At 50.8% G+C, this 16,407-nt stretch overlaps 1 protein-coding gene across 1 annotated transcript in view; it reads right to left on the bottom strand.

The window, feature by feature from the left end:
• Positions 1 to 2,207: 2,207 nt before the first annotated feature.
• TG (thyroglobulin) overlaps positions 2,208 to 16,407 on the bottom strand; it is a 254,110-nt gene continuing 239,910 nt past the window's right edge. Inside the window, exons 46-48 of the mRNA XM_042973584.1 lie at positions 4,979 to 5,113; positions 3,344 to 3,534; positions 2,208 to 2,443 (exon numbers count right to left, since the gene is read on the bottom strand). Coding sequence (XP_042829518.1) covers positions 2,358 to 2,443; positions 3,344 to 3,534; positions 4,979 to 5,113 — 412 coding nt within the window. The 3' untranslated portion in view covers positions 2,208 to 2,357. The remainder of the gene's footprint in view (positions 2,444 to 3,343; positions 3,535 to 4,978; positions 5,114 to 16,407) is intronic.

The raw sequence follows: 16,407 nt of genomic DNA, 5'->3' as shown, positions 1-16,407 counted from the left end.
GTAATAGGCAGAAATAAAAGTGCTTCCAGCATGCACCTTGCTAAGCATTGCTCATCCAGTAAACTTCATGGAATCCATTCTACAGGTAAGGAAAATAAAGATCAGAGAAGTTAAGAGTAGGGTCCATTCTTTTTTTTTAATTTTTATTCCAAGCCCTTGGGTCGAGGGCTGACTTTAAGAGTAGGGTTCATTCTTTTTTTTTTTTTTTTAATTTTTTTTGAATGTTTATTTTTGAGAGAGACAGAGACAGAATGCGAGTGGGTTAGGGGCGGAGAGAGAGGGAGACACAGAAGCAGAAGCAGGCTCCAGGCTCCGAGCTGTCAGCACAGAGCCCGACGCGGGGCTCGAACTCACGAGCTGTGAGATTATGACCCGAGCCGCAGTCCGACGCTCAACTGACTGAGCCACCCAGGCGCCCCAGAGTAGAGTCCATTCTTGACCATGCCTTGGAATTCCCTGATGCCTTGCCCCCACCCACTGCCTCTTCCAGGGTTCTGATCTAACTGATCTGGGATGTGGTATTGGGATTGGGATTTCGTAAAAGGGGTCAGATGATTCTAGCCAATGGCCAAGGCTGGGAACCACTGGGCTAAAGGAGTTATTCCAAGTCATTCTGCTACTGTGAACACCTGGCAGAGCATGGGACCATGTCCAGGTCTATCTTATTTCGAAGCCCCCACTCAGGTGTTGGTGGCTGAGGAAACTCCCAGGCTTCTACCCAGTAAGTATCTCGCCATTCACCTCTGCCAACTGCACTCCAGCTTTGTTGGCACAGTGGTATCTCCTACTCTAGGGAATAAGTCGTGTTTGTCTCATCAGGTCATGGTAAGCCCATTCCCTATTGTCGGTGATTGGTCTACAAGTGGGGACACAACTCCATGATGGCCAAGGGGACGTAAAGGGAATTTTGCTGGGAATTTCTGGGGAAGAAACTTTTCCAAGAAAGGAAAAAGACACCTGAAGGGAAGGCCCTTTATACCATGCCTTGCTTTCTTCCAGCACGGATGCCGTCAAGAGCAAATGTGATGTCTGGAACTGTGGCAGCCGTACTGCGGCAGTGAAGTGAGACATCATCCATGTGCTGAAGACAGCAGAGAGGAGAGCTGGAAAGAGTCTGGGACCTTGACCAATGCTAGGACTACCCCCCTCCCGCAGTATCCTTTGGTTAAGGCACTTTCGTTGGGTGTTCGGTTCTGGCACTGAACTATCCTAACTGATCGATCCTCTAAGCAGCTTAGAGGTTACCTGAGGTCCTCAGTGCTTTCAGGAGGGTTTTGCCTAATACACAATGTCACTGTAAACGTATCTGAAGTCTAGAGAGTGCAAGGAAATAGAGAAACCGGAAGACGTGACTTGAACTCTGATTGTCCACCTTCTCCCCTGTATGAAATTAGGCACACCACAACCCTTCCCGAGACTCCCCTTCTACATCTGCAAAACGGGGTGATGGTCCCAACATATGAATCAATAGTGAGTCTGGTCTATGCCCCAATGAGATGGATGTACGTAAACGCAGGACGTACCACATAAATGACAGAGACTGCTAACCAGCTCCATTTGCTTTTACTTTGGGTTAATTCTCTCTCTCTCTTGCTTTGTCTCCCTGTCTCTGTCTCTCTGGAGTGTGTGTGTGTGTGTGTGTGTGTGTGATTGAGAGAGAAGACAGATTTAAACAGATTTGCCTTCATAAGTGTGTCCTTTAGGGGGCTAAGTGATAAAATCTGTTGCTTATCTGGGAACCCAAAGCAACCATAATTGGGGTAATAATTCATCTCCTTTCCTCTACCCCTGCTCACATTCAGTCAAGTCCCATCAATTCTGCTTCCTAAAAGGGTTCTCAGATCTCTGTCTTCCCCCATTTCTACCCTCACGGCCTTAATTCAGACCTCGTTGTCTCTTGCTTAGGATATTACACCGGCCCAGCTGGTCTCCCGTCTCCATTCTGGAACCTTCACAAGAGAATTCTAATGTGCGGGTGGGACTGTACAACTTTGGAGACCACCCTCGATGCAATCTCCTTTCTTGTGTTACTCTCAACACCTGTTTACCTGTCCTTTTCTCCATCCAGAGGGCAGGATCCCTGCCTCCCTGGCAAATCAGCACGGGGCCTGGGGGAGAGAGAATGTTCCACAAATATTGGCTGGAAGGAAGCGGTAGTCTGGGATTCAAGCCTCAGGAAGATCATGTGGTTTGTCGTCCCCCAAGGATTGTCTTAAAGAAACAAATCCGAGTCACCCATGCGTCACTGCATGTAGACATTTTATTGAAAGTTAGGGCTATTTTAGAGAATAAGATGCCCTTGGTGACAGCCTGAGGTGGGGTTGGCAGACTGGGCAGGGGCGTCTTAGCAGCTACAGCTACTTGCTGTAGCTCTTGGAGCCTGGCTCTCCTGTCGGCGGGTCCTCCGAGTCACTCTCTGCTGATGGACCCTGCTTGGCTTCGTCTGAAACAGGAGAGGCAAGGTTGGTCCAGTCCAATCAGGTCTTCCCCCCATGTCTTCCCCCTTGGCCCTAAGATAGCCCAGCCTCTGACGGGCCTTCCCAATGATTGCTCAACAGCAGAGCATTTCCAGGGGACGGGCATCAGATTCACCACCACCGGTCACGCTAAGGGTACAATGGGACTTGGGTTCAATAGAGAGCCACTTGGCCTTGGAGGCTAATACAGTGTTAGCCGTCTAAAGCATGTTGGGCAAGGTCCCTTCCCTGCTGAATGTTCCACTCCCATCTCTTGCCACATGAAGAAATCCTGCCATTCTAAAAACCTTCAGCCCCACCATCACCTCCCCAGGAAGCCTTCCCAGACCCTCCCTCCACTAGGCTCCCACTGGCTTGGGTGCAGACGTCCATCGTGGTGCTGGGAAAGCCAAGGGGCCATTTGCTGGGTTACATCACTCACTCCCCCACTCTCCCGGAAGCTTCTTAAAGGCATTGCACTTATTTCTGTATTCCCAGAGCCCTCGTTATGATTCATTTTCTCTCCTTAATGCCTGCTCAACAGGAAGTTCTCTTTAGCAGGAAGAAGTGGTAATACCCACTTCTCCCCTGGCTAGAAATCCCACACCCAGGCCCCTGGTGTCCTCGCCCTGTCTCTCTCTCTCTCTCTCTCTCTCTCTAACTTTCCCCTCTCGCCCCCATCAGAACAGAAGAACCCCCAGTACTGTGAGCTCTTCATGAAAAAATGCTGAGCCGATGGCACCCTATGATTCACTGGCCCCAGTGAGCTCCACCCACGTCTGCCACCCAGCGAGCTCAGTAAATGCAGGGGGTTAACAACCCGTCCACCCTCTGCCCAGCCCCCATCTGCCCTCTGCCCAGCCCCCTGCCCGCTCCAGCCTCCCCACCTGCCGTGGCCTTCAGAGACTGGATGTACTTGGACCAGAAGGAGCAGTCAGCGCTTTTCAGGCCCTGTCGATTGGGAAGCAGGTCACTGAACTCCTTGTAGGTCTCCCCGCCGGCACGTGGGACAAAGTCAGGCCAGGGGGTTGCAAATTCAGGGGCTTTCCTTGAGAACTCATGTGGGTAGTTGGGATTTCTGGGAAAATGACAAGAAAGGAACATCCACGAGGGAAACGTGTCATTCCTTTTGTCACTTGGGATCACTTTCCAGTTGCACTCAGTGTCTAAGGACCAGATCACACATCTTTAGGTGTCAAGGCAGAGTTTGAATCTGCCCGATCTGATGCTTAGCGCTGTGCTCTCCTGCCGCATTCCAAATGATTAAAGGCAGAAAGGCCCCTGACTCACCTCACCCATCTCAGGCCATTTCTGGAAAAGGAAAGACTCGAGTTCATGACCCAGCAACATTACTCAGGACCTCACGTTACCCTCCTGTCTTTCTGAATGCTCACTTGGTCACCGTGTCCCCTTGTATCCTGGCGTCCTTGTATCTGGACACCACAACCAGTCTCTAGGGGCCCTTTGTCTAAGGCCTGGGTGGGGGAGGGCGAGCCAGGCAAAGTTGTCTGCCACTCGTGAGCCACCTTCCCTATGGAGGGGATGTCATATCCTCTTACACTCAGGCGCCTTCCCACACCCGCCACTAGGTCTGACCTCCTGCCATTCACCAAACAAGGTGTTTCTCATCCCTTCAACCTGAAGGTGCCTTCTTTGGGCTGGCATCCTGTGTCTGAACATCCTGCGATTCTTCCAGGCCCCACTCCACTGTCACGTCTCCAGCCATACATTTTCTAAATCTGAATTAAAAGAATTGTCTTTCCGCTCAACTCCTACAACAAACTATACAAAGTTCAACTTTGCCCTTTTAATTCGGTTGGGCTTTAGGTTTCAGACTGTGTGTGGTTTACGGATGAAACCTGACTTTTTCCGCTTTTCCCTTCCCAGGGGCCTGAGTACTATGCTAGGTGGCCAGAGCATGTCTGGCCAGGACATAAAGGTGTGTGTGTGGGGGGGGGGGGGGACCAATTTTGGAAGTGGGGACAGTGAGCACGGTACTTGGGCTAGAACAGAGGGGTGAGGGGATGCGAGGGTCAATAAGGAAGGGTCTTGAATATTTTAACTGAATTTGAGAATCTAAGACAGTGCTTCTCAACTTGGGGTGACTATGTATTCCAGGAGACATTTGGCACTGAGATATTTTGTTCTCATGCCTGGGGGGAGGGGTTACCGTCCTCTTGTGGTGGGAGACCAGAGAAGGTGCTGACTAGCCAGCAATGCACAGGACGCCCTCACCACGAAGACTTATCCTGCCCCAGCGTCCATAGCACTGAGCTCCGGGAACCCTGATCTCGAGGCGTCACACGCGGCTGAATAAGGGAGCGTGTGACTGGAGCGTCCCTTCACCGAGGTTAATCTACACAGAGGTAGCTTTGGCTAGAAGAGGGGGATTGAGACAGGGAGCCCAGTGGCAGGTGACCACAAAGGCTGGGGGGTGGGGTAGAGGGAGTCCGCCAGTGCAAAGTGTTCAAAGGGAGGGAGGGAGGCGTGATGACAGAAGCAGACACATGCCGTCCACTCACCCGGATCGGATGAAGTTGGACAAGAATTGCATGATTTTCAGGGACAGGCTTTTCTCCTCCAGAGTAAACTGCCCCTGGTAGGTAGGGTGGAAGGGAAGGCCGAAGGCATACTGAACATCTGCCAGCAACTCCAGGCTGAGAAAACACACGGAAATAAGAAGCAACAGTTAAAGGAATCGTAAACTTCTGGAAAAGCCAAACAACCCGAAAACCAACATTCCTCCCCAAATGAAGACTTTTTTCTGTTTACGTGTAGGATTCCGTGCTTGGTTTGTTTAGTTAAGATTTGGTTTGGCCTTTAGTCCAATGGCGGCCCACATCTGTTGGCTGAAGTAGACCCAAAGCTGAGCAATCACCTCTCTGGAAACTTCCAACCATGACATTTGCAATGTCAATGGAACATTCGTTTGTTCAAAATAGCCTGTAGGGGCACCTGGGTGGCTCAGTCGGTTAAGCAGCCGACTTCGGCTCAGGTCATGATCTCACGGTTTGTGGGTTCGAGCCCCATATCGGGCTCTGTGCTGACAGTTCGGAGCCTGGAGCCTGCTTCGGATTCTGTGTCTCCCTCTCTCCCTGCCCCTCCCCCACTCATGCTCTGTCGCTCTCTCTCTCAAAAATAAATACTAAAAAATAGTCTGTAATTTGAGTCCCTTCTTTGTGTTAGCCCTTGTTCATACGACTTATACTTGCACACCTTTTCAAGGATGACATTCATCCATATAGCCTAGACCAGTGCCTGACACACCATTGCTGGCTGGTCAATAAATATATACTATGACTGAATTGAACATCTAATAAGCAGCATGCAGGAGAGAATAAGGATTTAGAGGCCAGATGAGACGTTTGAGTGGACTGGGCTGGGGCTGGCCTTGGGGAGACCAGCTCAGGGGTACTCGGGGCCATGGGGGTGAACCCTGGGAGAGTGTCACAGTGAAAAAGCTAGAAGGGACTTCACAGCTGTGTAGTAAAGAACTTGACTTTCCCCAAAGAGAAGTCTGGCCTTTGTGCCCTGTGATCATACCTCTGTTTAGTGCAGAGGCTAATTGCACTGGATTTTCCATAAACGTGGTCGCACTTGACAGTCTTAGGGTGGGGACAGGTCATGCCAAAAGACCATGTGACTTAGGGTGGGGGATATAAGCCACATGGTATCAGTGGAGCCTGAGATCAACCATAGGCAGTCAATCAATCAATCAATCAATCATGCCTATGTAACTGGGCTCTAATAAAACCTCTGAACACCAAGTTTGGGTGAGCCTCTCTGGTTCGTGCTACCTTGTGGGCATTGTCACACATCAGGAGAGTGACCCTTCCTGACTCCACAAAGACAGGACTGTGGGGCTCTGCATTGGAACGCTCCTGGGCTCTTCCTTTGTCTGGTCTGAATTCACTTCTTTCCCTGTATGATGTAACAATGAGTCTAGCAGTTTTCAGTGAGGTCTGTGAGTCTTTCTAGAGAATAATCAAGCCTGAGGGTGGTTTGGGGAGGCCCTTGAATTTGCACTTGGTGTCAGAAGTAAGCGTGGTCTTGTGTGGAGACTGCACTCTCTAACCTTGTAGTCGGCCACAGATTATCACAAGAGCCAATTCTAATTCTACAGATGAAGGAAACGAAGTCCAGAGACGTTTCCTGACTTACCCAGAGACACGCAGTGAATTGAAGAGCGGAGTCAGCTCAAGAGCACTGCCAGGGGCATGAGCTAATGGGGGGCATGCAGCCCAGTGGCACCACCCCAGGTCTGAGTCCTCCCCACTCCAAGCCGGTGACCTCTGGCAAGTTACATGGCCTCCCTGATTCCATGCTTTGGAGCAGGTGCATAAATACCGGCTTTGTGGGGTCATTGTAAAGATTGGAATAAGGTGGCACATGTAGTAAGGACTTGAAAGGTATCCACCCTTCTGCTTCGTATGTAATCACCATTGTCAAGCTAATAGCAGAGTTTCTGGCCATGGGCACAGAGTGTCACCAGTGGTTCTCATCTGTGCTGGTATGACAGGAAGACGCCCACTGGACGCATGTGCTGGGAAAGGGCTTGGGCTAGCTGGCTCCCAGATACAGGTGGTTTGGGTGGAGGTTAAATCACTCTGAGGGCAGGCACGATGTTTCGTGGACAGCATGGCTCTGGCCATGAATCAGAGGGATTCGTGGTGGTTATTCCTGAGACTGGGAAGCAGGACCCTCAAGTTCAAGGGTATAAAAGGGAACATTTCAGGCCAACAAAGTACTTTCCCTGTAGTCCCTCCCTTGCACAGGCCAAGAACTAGGGTGACCAACAGGGACAGGGCTGGGCCCGACGCCCAGGTACCTAGCCTCACCTGGGGACCTCGAGGGGTCTCAAGGGCTGGAATCCTTCCTGGGACCATAAGCACGATCACCAAGTGCACACATGGCTGTCAGCAGGGCATGGAGGGAACGACATGGGGCTGAGTCACTCCGCTGAGTCAGCTCTGTCACTTACTGCCCGAGTAACCCTGGATGAGTCACTCAACTTGGGTTTTAGTTTGCTTATCATGAAACACCAGACCGAACCAGCCACGTGCGAGCCAGTTCCAAGTGCTTTGACGAGAGCCGGGTAGTGTTATGATCTTGGTTGTTGTGTGTCAGCACTGGGCTCCACACTGGAAGGGGCCACGGAAGAGACGGGAGACCCCGCGAGACCAACAGGGCTAACGGCACGCGGTTAGGAGGGGAACTTCAACCACAGAGTGTAGTGTCTCTCTGCGAACAGTGTTAGGCACCCCACACCCACTTAGGGACGGTTTTCATCTTATTCCCAAGCAGGGGGACAGGAAGGGGGTAGCGGCATGAATATTTATACATCCTGGCACCCAAAGGGCTAAGTCCCTCGTCCAATGCCCAGAAGTATTTGTGTACTGCACTTGGTCAAATGCACACAAAAGCCCAGAGTCTGCGGTGGCCGAGGTCACCTGTTTACAGCCAGCTCGACTCAGTGTCTGTTTCCAGTTGCCATTTCCTGAGCACGAAGTTGTGCCAGGTACCAGAGTGGGCTTCTGACCATCCAACACTCGGGACCCGCCAAGGACATAAATGTTATCATCCGTACATTTCCCAGGAGATGACCCAGGATGCCGCCACATGCCTCAGACATGGGAGCACCAGGATCCGGAGCTGAATCCCCCAGACCCCAAATCCAGTTCTCCATCTACTTGTGTGCAGGGGCTGAGGGTCACTGAAAAGTACTAATGGCCTAGCTTCTCAGTGATGTTGTAAGACTCAGAGGGAAAAAGGAACACGAAGAAAAAAAAAAAGCCAGGAAGATAGAATTGACGGCAATAAAAATCACCTCTCCCGTAGCCACTCTTGGTAGCTGACGGGTTCCCTTCACCCCCAGTTATCTCGAGGGCCCTGAGAGTAGATGTTCTTGGAGTAATTTGCAGAGTGTTTACATTGGAAGAAACTTAGGTTCCGAGAGGCCATTTTCTCGCCAGGGCCCCACACTGGGAAGTGGCGATGCCAGACCTACGCCGGGTTTGTGATCCCAAAGCCGGCTGAGCACTGGCCTCGTTACACCCCCAGGGGCTACCCACTCCTGTGTGGGCTGCAGAGGCACCAGGGTAGCTTGGCATTAGTAGGCGACGCCCTCTCCCTTCTGCTGCCACACCAGGGCCTGCCCCTTCCCCTACAGTGTGGGAGGGACGCGGCCTGTTTCTGAGAGGTCCTTCAGGGAAGTGACCGGATGAACTTTCCGTGGCTTCCCTGAGAAATGTCCACAAACTCAGTGGCTTAAAACAACACAAACATACTCTCTCATCGTTTCCAGAGTTCAAAGTTCCGGCACGGGTCTCACTGGGGTAAAATCAAGGCGTCAGCTGGCTTTGTTCCCCCTGGAGGCTCCGAGGGAGAAATCTGCCTCCTGCTCACTGGCTGTGACAGAACTGGGCCCCTTGAGGTGGAGGACACAGTTCCCATTTTCTGCCTCGCTGTCAACTGAAGGCCACTTGGAGCTCTGGAGGCCACTGCTGATGGCCTCCTTCCTCTACCATCAGAGCCAGCCTGCTCTCACATGGTCCTCTCCCTCCCGCTCACGCTCTGAAGGACTCATGTCCTTACATGGGGCCCACCGGGATAACCCCGAATAATCCCCTCGTCTCAAGAATCTTAACCACATCTGCCAAGTCCCTTTGCCATGGAAGGTAACAGAGTCACAGGTTGTGGGGACTAGGGCGTGGTCATGTAGAGGGGCCATGTTGAGGGTTCTGCCTACCACGGCAGCCTTGTCTGCTATTCATTTCTTCCAAGCAAAGCTTCGTTCCCAATAGCGTCGAGAGCAGAGTTCAAATCCCAGCTCAATCAGCTAGGATCCGTGAAGTCTTGGACACAATGCATAAACTTTCTGGGCCTCAGTGTCCTCCTCTGTAAAATGGTGACACGGTCATGCTTCCAAACATCAAGTGAGGTGTGGCAATAAAATATTTCAAATCTCTCGGGGCGCCTGGGTGGCTCAGTCGGCTAAACGTCTGACTCTTGGTTTCGGCTCAGGTCTTGAACCTCACAGTTCATGAGTCGGGCTCTGTGTTGATGGTGCGGAGCCTGCTTAAGATTATCTCTCTCCCTCTCTCTCTGTCCCTCCCCTGCTCATGCTCTCTCTTTCAAAATTAATTAATTAGTTAATTAAAAAGATTTCAAATCTCTTGCTCAGTCTCTGGCTCATCTACTCCTTCCCTTTTCCTCTCTAGCTTTGAGAAACACCTGAACACTTACGCATGGGGCCTTTAACCTGAGAGTTCCATTGTAGGGTCCCGGGGGGCCGTGAGCTCCCCGAAATTATACGTGAAACGGTGTGACGCTGTATATCGACGCTTCCTTGGGAGGGGCTCCATCGCCTTCCTTGGGAGGGACTCCACCGCCTTCCTTGGGAGGGGCTCCATCGCCTTCCTTGGGAGGGGCTCCATCGCCTTCCTTGGGAGGGGCTCCATCGCCTTCCTTGGGAGGGGCTCCATCGCCTTCCTTGGGAGGGGCTCCATCGCCTTCCTCACCTTCTCAAGATTGGTGCCAGTGGTGTGCTGGCTAAGGTTTAACGATTGCCTTTTGCCGATTTCCATACTGTCGGCAATGCTGCCATAGAGAACCTCAGACCACCAAGGTGACGTCCTGGAGCTCGGGGTTGGGGAAAGACAGCTGTTGGGAACAGGTGCGGGTCACCTCCAGCCTGCCACTGTCAGCGACCCCAGCAGGTCACGGAGCACTGCTTTTGGGAAAAGGCCTGGTCTTCCAGCCCATCTGCTCTGTTTAGTTTGAGAGGCTGTTGTGGCTGAGGACTTCTGCTTTGTTTTTTCCTTAGCGGAGCCGATCGTTATCAGGATGCTGGAGTTATTTTGAGCAGTTTAAGGCAGACATCTGGAGGCAGGTCAGACAGTGGGAGCCGTGGAAGAGGGCACTGAGGATCAGAGGACTCTGGGCCCCGGCTGAGAGCCCCAGGACTCTCTGGAGGGAGAAGACGAGATTTGGATTCCGCGTCAGCAGAGGGAGACGCGGAAGAACACTCCAGGGACTGACAAGGTAAAAGGAGGAGCTGGTTAGCTGAGCGGCCATGGTGCCATGGGCTGACCGTTCGCGCTGACCGTTCGCACATACTTATTGGGCTTCTCTGCTCTGTGCTGGGTGTGATCACTGAGTAATCATACACCCAAACCTGGGGTTTGGTTATGCAGGCAAGTGGTCCTGCCCGGCGTTCCTTTATTTTTATTATTTATTTATTTACTTATTAATGTTTATTTATTTTTGAGACAGAGACGGAGCGTGAGCAGGGGAGGGGCAGAGAGAGAGAGGGAGGGAGACAGAATCCGAAGCAGGCTCCAGGCTCCGAGCTGTCAGCACAGAGCCCGACGCGGGGCTCGAACTCACGGACCACAAGATCATGACCTGAGCCGAAGTCGGCCGCTTAACCGACTGAGCCACCCAGGCGCCCCAAACTTTTAGCTGTCATTTGCTGTCTTTGGTTATAACCCTCTGGACAGACTTCCCCTCACCTGAGAGTTACTCGTCCCAGCCTCAAGCCAGGTCTGGATCTTTTCACTGTCACATGTGGGCATGGGGACTAGGAGAGATCCCGGCCCCGAGCCCGGTGAGCTGGGCTCAAACCCCGCTTCCCCTGCTGACCCTCTGAGCCTCGGTCTTCCTATCTGTAAAATGGGTCTGGTCATCTCTGTTCAGCCTTCCTCTGGATGCTCAGAGACTGTAGAGGATGGAGATCCCTCCAAAAGCTCCAAATTGCCGTCCAAGGAAAAGGTACCGTCGCTGACGTCCGTGGTGCTATGTTCAGCCAGAGTGTGGGAGGAATTGACGGGCCACATGTCCCGGGGATGACTACGAGCGTTATGTTTCAGTCACAGGGTGTGAAAACAGTTCAGTGGGGATGATGGCAAAACACAGGACGTCAGCACAAGACTGTCCTCGAGTCACATTTGCCGAATGCCTGCTGCGGGGGGTGCCCTGAACAGGGGCTGGGATCAGCCATGTGGCACAGAGCTCACAGCTAAAGAGGAAACGCATAAAAGCCACCATTTTTCAGAGGTGTTGTGGGTATGACAGATAGATATCAAATGAGGAAAGTGTTTACAAAGCCTCACAAGAAGGGAGAGAGAAGCAAACCCACTGTCTCAGGAGAGGAGTTTGTGGAAAGTCAGGGAGTAGGGGTTTAGCGAGTGGGCTCGGCCGGGAAGGGCCTTTGGAGCAGAGACTCAGAGCGTGGGAAGTCATGGGGTGGCTTCTGTGGGAACAGACAGGGACGGGGGTCGGGCACAGAGGGAGTGGGGGCAGACTGGGGTCTGCAGCAGGCAGCAGAGTCCCCAGAGCTTTGGGTCTCGTCGATTGTACCGAGAAGCGCCTCATGCTGAAGAGCGAAATGGGGATTTTTCCTGGTCCGGGAAAACCAAAAGCCTGGGAACCACTAAACTCACTCACTAAGGTCCTGCAGGCTCCAGTTCTGTGAAAGGGGTGAGAACCGAGGCCAGAGGAATCGAGGGCCACACCTTCAAGGGGTTGGGGGACATCAGCGGCTTCTAAGCAAGCAAGCTGCAAGCTGTGTTTCTTCCAGAAGCATTCCTGAAATGGTATGGGAGGGGGGAGACCAGAACTGAGAAACCACGGGGTTGCTGCATTCGTCCAGGAAGGGCAGAGGGTTGGTGCTGTTTACCCCATGCTGCCCAGGCTTCCCATTCAGCCATCCTGACATCTTCAGTCCTGCTGGTGTGGACTCCAGGCCTGCAGTCTGGCCAGCCAAAAGCCACAGTTCAGAGATGAGTCATCGCACAAGCTCCTGACTTGAGCTCTGTTTCCGGTGCAGGGGAGTCATCATCCATGGCCCTTTGGGGCTGATCAAGGAGCATAATGACCGAGGAGGTGGTGTCCTCCGAGGGAAAGATCTGAGCTGGGCTCCCCTCAAGCTATAGAGAGCGAGTAGGGAGGATCTTTCCTACCACGAACAAGCCACGGATCTGCATCGCAAAGGTGGCTCTTGTACCGACCATGGGCTAAGAGGCTTGTGCTGTGGACAGGCTCCCTGCTCCAGTCCATCTGATCAACGGATCTGAGAGCCTGTTGTTCCAGAGATTTCAACCCCTGTTGTTCTGTCGGCAGGAGGAAGTTTGTTGACCTCATCCCCGTAAAATATACTCCCTTTCTTATCTCTAGCCGGCATCTCTAAATAACTTCCTCCGACGGAAAATTCAGGAACAAGGAGGAATGGAATCCTTCTGTTTCCCAGGCTTTTTTTTTTTGGAGGGGTTGACACGTCGTTAACGACCTTACAAGTAGAAGCCTGTAAGCGCACTTCTCTTTGGGCCAATCTAATATGCAAAGGTTCGGATTCTGCCTATGAATTATTATTCTGCCTACGAGTTGCCGAGAGGCAACGACAGGCTTTACAAATGGCTTTTGTTTTACCAAAAGTTTCACTAGGCAATCCTTTAAAAATGAGCTCCCCGATTTACTTTAAATAATATAATCCCACCTTCGGCCCCCAAGAAATACCTGCAACACTTCCATAGACCAGAAAGCCCAGCAAAGATATGCTGTTTTGCTTGTGCTACAAGCAAAGCTTTCAGTGAATCTGGGGCCTTCACCTAGACATTTGATATTTTTTTAAAGTAAACTCTACACCCAGCATGGGTCTCAAACTCGCAACCTTGAGCTCAAGAGCCCCGTGCTCTACTGGCAGAGCCAGCCAGGCGCCCGGTAACCTGGACATTTTATTCCCTGCACAAAACATAACAACTACTGCTCAGAAAAGACTGCGTCTTCCTGGCCCGGTGCGTCCATCCTCCCCAGGAAGTTACGTGTTTCCCAAGAGTCAACTGTGTTTGTCTCAAACCTGTGCGTGCCAGTTGTCTTTGTCGTGGTAATTACAGAACTTAATTAAATTAATTAAATATCACTCAGAGACCCCCCCCCTTTCAAGAAACCAAAGCTGGAAATCATAGGCCACGCGTTATGTTTGTGGTTTTGTAAGACTTTCAAAAGGAGCATTTTCCGACTCAAGCCTCCGACCCTGCACAGAGGGAATGGCGGATGCTCGCACGTTTGTGTGCACAGAGACGATAAAATGTTTAAGGTCTACACCTACCCGATTCGTTTCTCATGAGTTCCCGTCTTAATGGACTTTTCTGATTAACCAACTGATCGTCCCACTGGACAACATGGTTTCAATTCTATTAAAAGAAACACACCTGGTTTCTAGTGAGCTAGGGGCACCCGAGTGGCTCAGTTGGTTGAGTCTCTGACTCCCGACTTCGGCTCAGGTCATGATCTCACACGGTTCGTGAGTTCGAGCCCTACATGGGACTCTGCACGGACAGTGTGGGGCATGCTTGGGATTCTCTCTCCCTCTCTCTCTGCCCCTCCCCTGCTTGAGTGCACTCTCTCTCCCTTAAAATAAACAAATAAACATTAAAAAAAATCCCCAATGCCTTTCCAACACACTCAGATAAAATACTATCTCTTTGCCTACCACAGCATATGAACGCCTATGTGAACTACAAGACCCTGTCTCCCACATCTCCAACCATCCTCCTTCTCCTCAGTAGACTCCAGCTCCCTGGTTTCCTTCATTTTTTTTTTTTAATAGTTTATTGTCAAGTTAGCTATATACAGTGTGGTCTTGGCTTCAGGAATAGACTCCCGTAATTCATTACTTACGTACAACGCCCAGTGTTCATCCCAACAAACACCCAGTGTTCGTTGCCCTCCTCAATGCCCATCACCTATTTTCCCTGCCCCCCCACCCCTCACCCCCATCAACCTGCAGTTTGTTCTCTGTATTTAAGAGTCTCTTATGGTTTGTCTCCCTCTCTGTAACTTACTTTTCCTTACCTTCCCCTATGATCTTCTGTTAAGTTTCTCAAATTCCACATATGAGTGAAAACACGCTGTCTTTTGCTGACTTATTTCACTTTGCATAATACCCTCCAGTTCCATCCATGTTGTTGCAAATGGCAAGATTTCATTCCTTTTCATCTCCGAGTAGTATTCCAGCATATATATATATCTCACATCTTCTTTATCCATTCATCAGTTGATGGACATCTAGGCTCTTTCCATAATTTGGATATTGTTGATAGCGCTGCTATAAACATTGGGGTACAGGTGCCCCTACCAATCAGCACTCCTATATCCTGGATAAATTCCTAGTAGTGCTATTGCTGGGTCATAGGGTAATTCTAGTTTTAATTTTCCTGGCCTCCTTCTTTATCCTCAAACATGTCAAGCCTTTTCCCTTTCTCCTTCCCAGGGCCATTTTCTGAATTACTCTGCTTACTATGTGCATGTTGTCTGCTCTTTGCACCTCATCCTTAGACCTCCGTCAGTCCCATCGCCTGACTGTAGTGTTAATAAAGAGGATAGCCCCTCTCTATCTTGCCGGCTTCTCCGTCTCTAGGATCTAGAAGGGGATCTGGGGCATAGAAGGCAATAGGTAAATATTTGTTGAATCAGTGCTAAAGAGGACACACAGCATGCACCCTCTTCCAGATCACGAGGCTGGAGGAGTCTGTTTTAGAAAATGACTTACCTCCATCTTTACTGGTAAATAATCTTGTCAATTCCCCAGGATGTAGCCAGACCCATGGACCCCATTCAAGAATCCGGCCACTTAATATTTTCTTTGGGTCGCTAATTCCAACAAACTCAACAAGACAGTCCATTAAAAAGATAATATTTTGAATCTGGAATGTTAAAGGCCCCTGGAATGCACACACACACGTCTAGAATGCAAATGTCGTGGTGCACAAAATGTCTTGAGTCCAGAATTTATGACTTTGTTTTCCAGGGTCAGGACATCTCATGAAGGAAGAACATTGCTGCCTCTTAAGTCATTTTGAATTTTTTTTTCTTCTCAGAGACTTATTGTTCCCAAAGCAAAAATAACCATAACGTCTAGAATATGCCAGATGTTTAACACACATCGACTTGAATCTCCATACTATGAAGGAGATGTAACTGTACTCATTTTATAGGTGGGGAAACTGAGAAAAAAAAAACTTGCTGGAAGGCAGGCCATTAATGAACGCGAGAGATGGAATTAAAACCTCAGTTGATTTCCTTTCAAAGGATGCGTTCTCCCATTCCACTGAGCTGCTTCTCCCCAAAGTAAAGAATTGTCTGGCATCCTACGTGGAGCCTGGGTCGGGGTGCAATTCCAAGAGCCCTCCCCAACTTCCATTCAGAGAGAAGTCAGGACTCGCGTCTCTGAAATGTCCTCTGTGGTGTTGAAATGTGGGAATGATATCTCAGGGCTCTGGGACCAAGGACTACGAAACGAGGTCCAGACCACAGCACCCAACTCAACCACAGCAGCCCATACACAGCCCCACGGTGAATTTCCGTGGGAACTAGGAGGCATCTTATGACGAAGGGTCCCCATATGCTCTCTGAAGTGGCCACCCCTCCTCTTTCAGGGGCCGGTGCCCGGAAACCACCTCCTCTGGGGTTGTTTGCCTGGGACCTATTCAGCTGCAATGTGGATTCTTCTAGCACAACCCATTAAACAGTGTTGGAAGTCACTTAATAAATGCCAACTTTATGTCGGGGAGTTAGCTGGGCAGTCTGCATGCGCGGCCTTATTTAATCCTGACACACTCCTATACTTGTGTCAATGCTATTGTGAGCTCCATCACACGAATGAGGAAGGGGAAGCTGTGGGAGGTTGTCACCTGCCCGGAGGCACACCGTAAGTGGCTTACCTAGGTAGAGCCGTCTAAGGACAGGCAACACCAGAGAATAAATCAGTGCCCTCTTCCACACTTGCTGGGACTTGGCCCCCAGAGATGGGTTGGGGGGAGGGTCCCCCAAACCTGAGCTGGCCACAGGGTCTGGAAGTGGCTTCCCTTTGCTATGGGCTGCAAGGAATCATCTGCAAAGGCACATCCCTTGGCTGCAAAGGGGCTGCAGCCACATGGGCTGCAAAGCCACA

The sequence above is a fragment of the Panthera tigris genome, chromosome F2 (genome assembly GCF_018350195.1).
Source record: "Panthera tigris isolate Pti1 chromosome F2, P.tigris_Pti1_mat1.1, whole genome shotgun sequence".
Classification (NCBI taxonomy): Eukaryota; Metazoa; Chordata; class Mammalia; order Carnivora; family Felidae; genus Panthera; species Panthera tigris.
The sequence above is the reverse complement of the archived record's forward strand: the minus strand, read 5'-3'. Positions and strand labels throughout refer to the sequence as shown.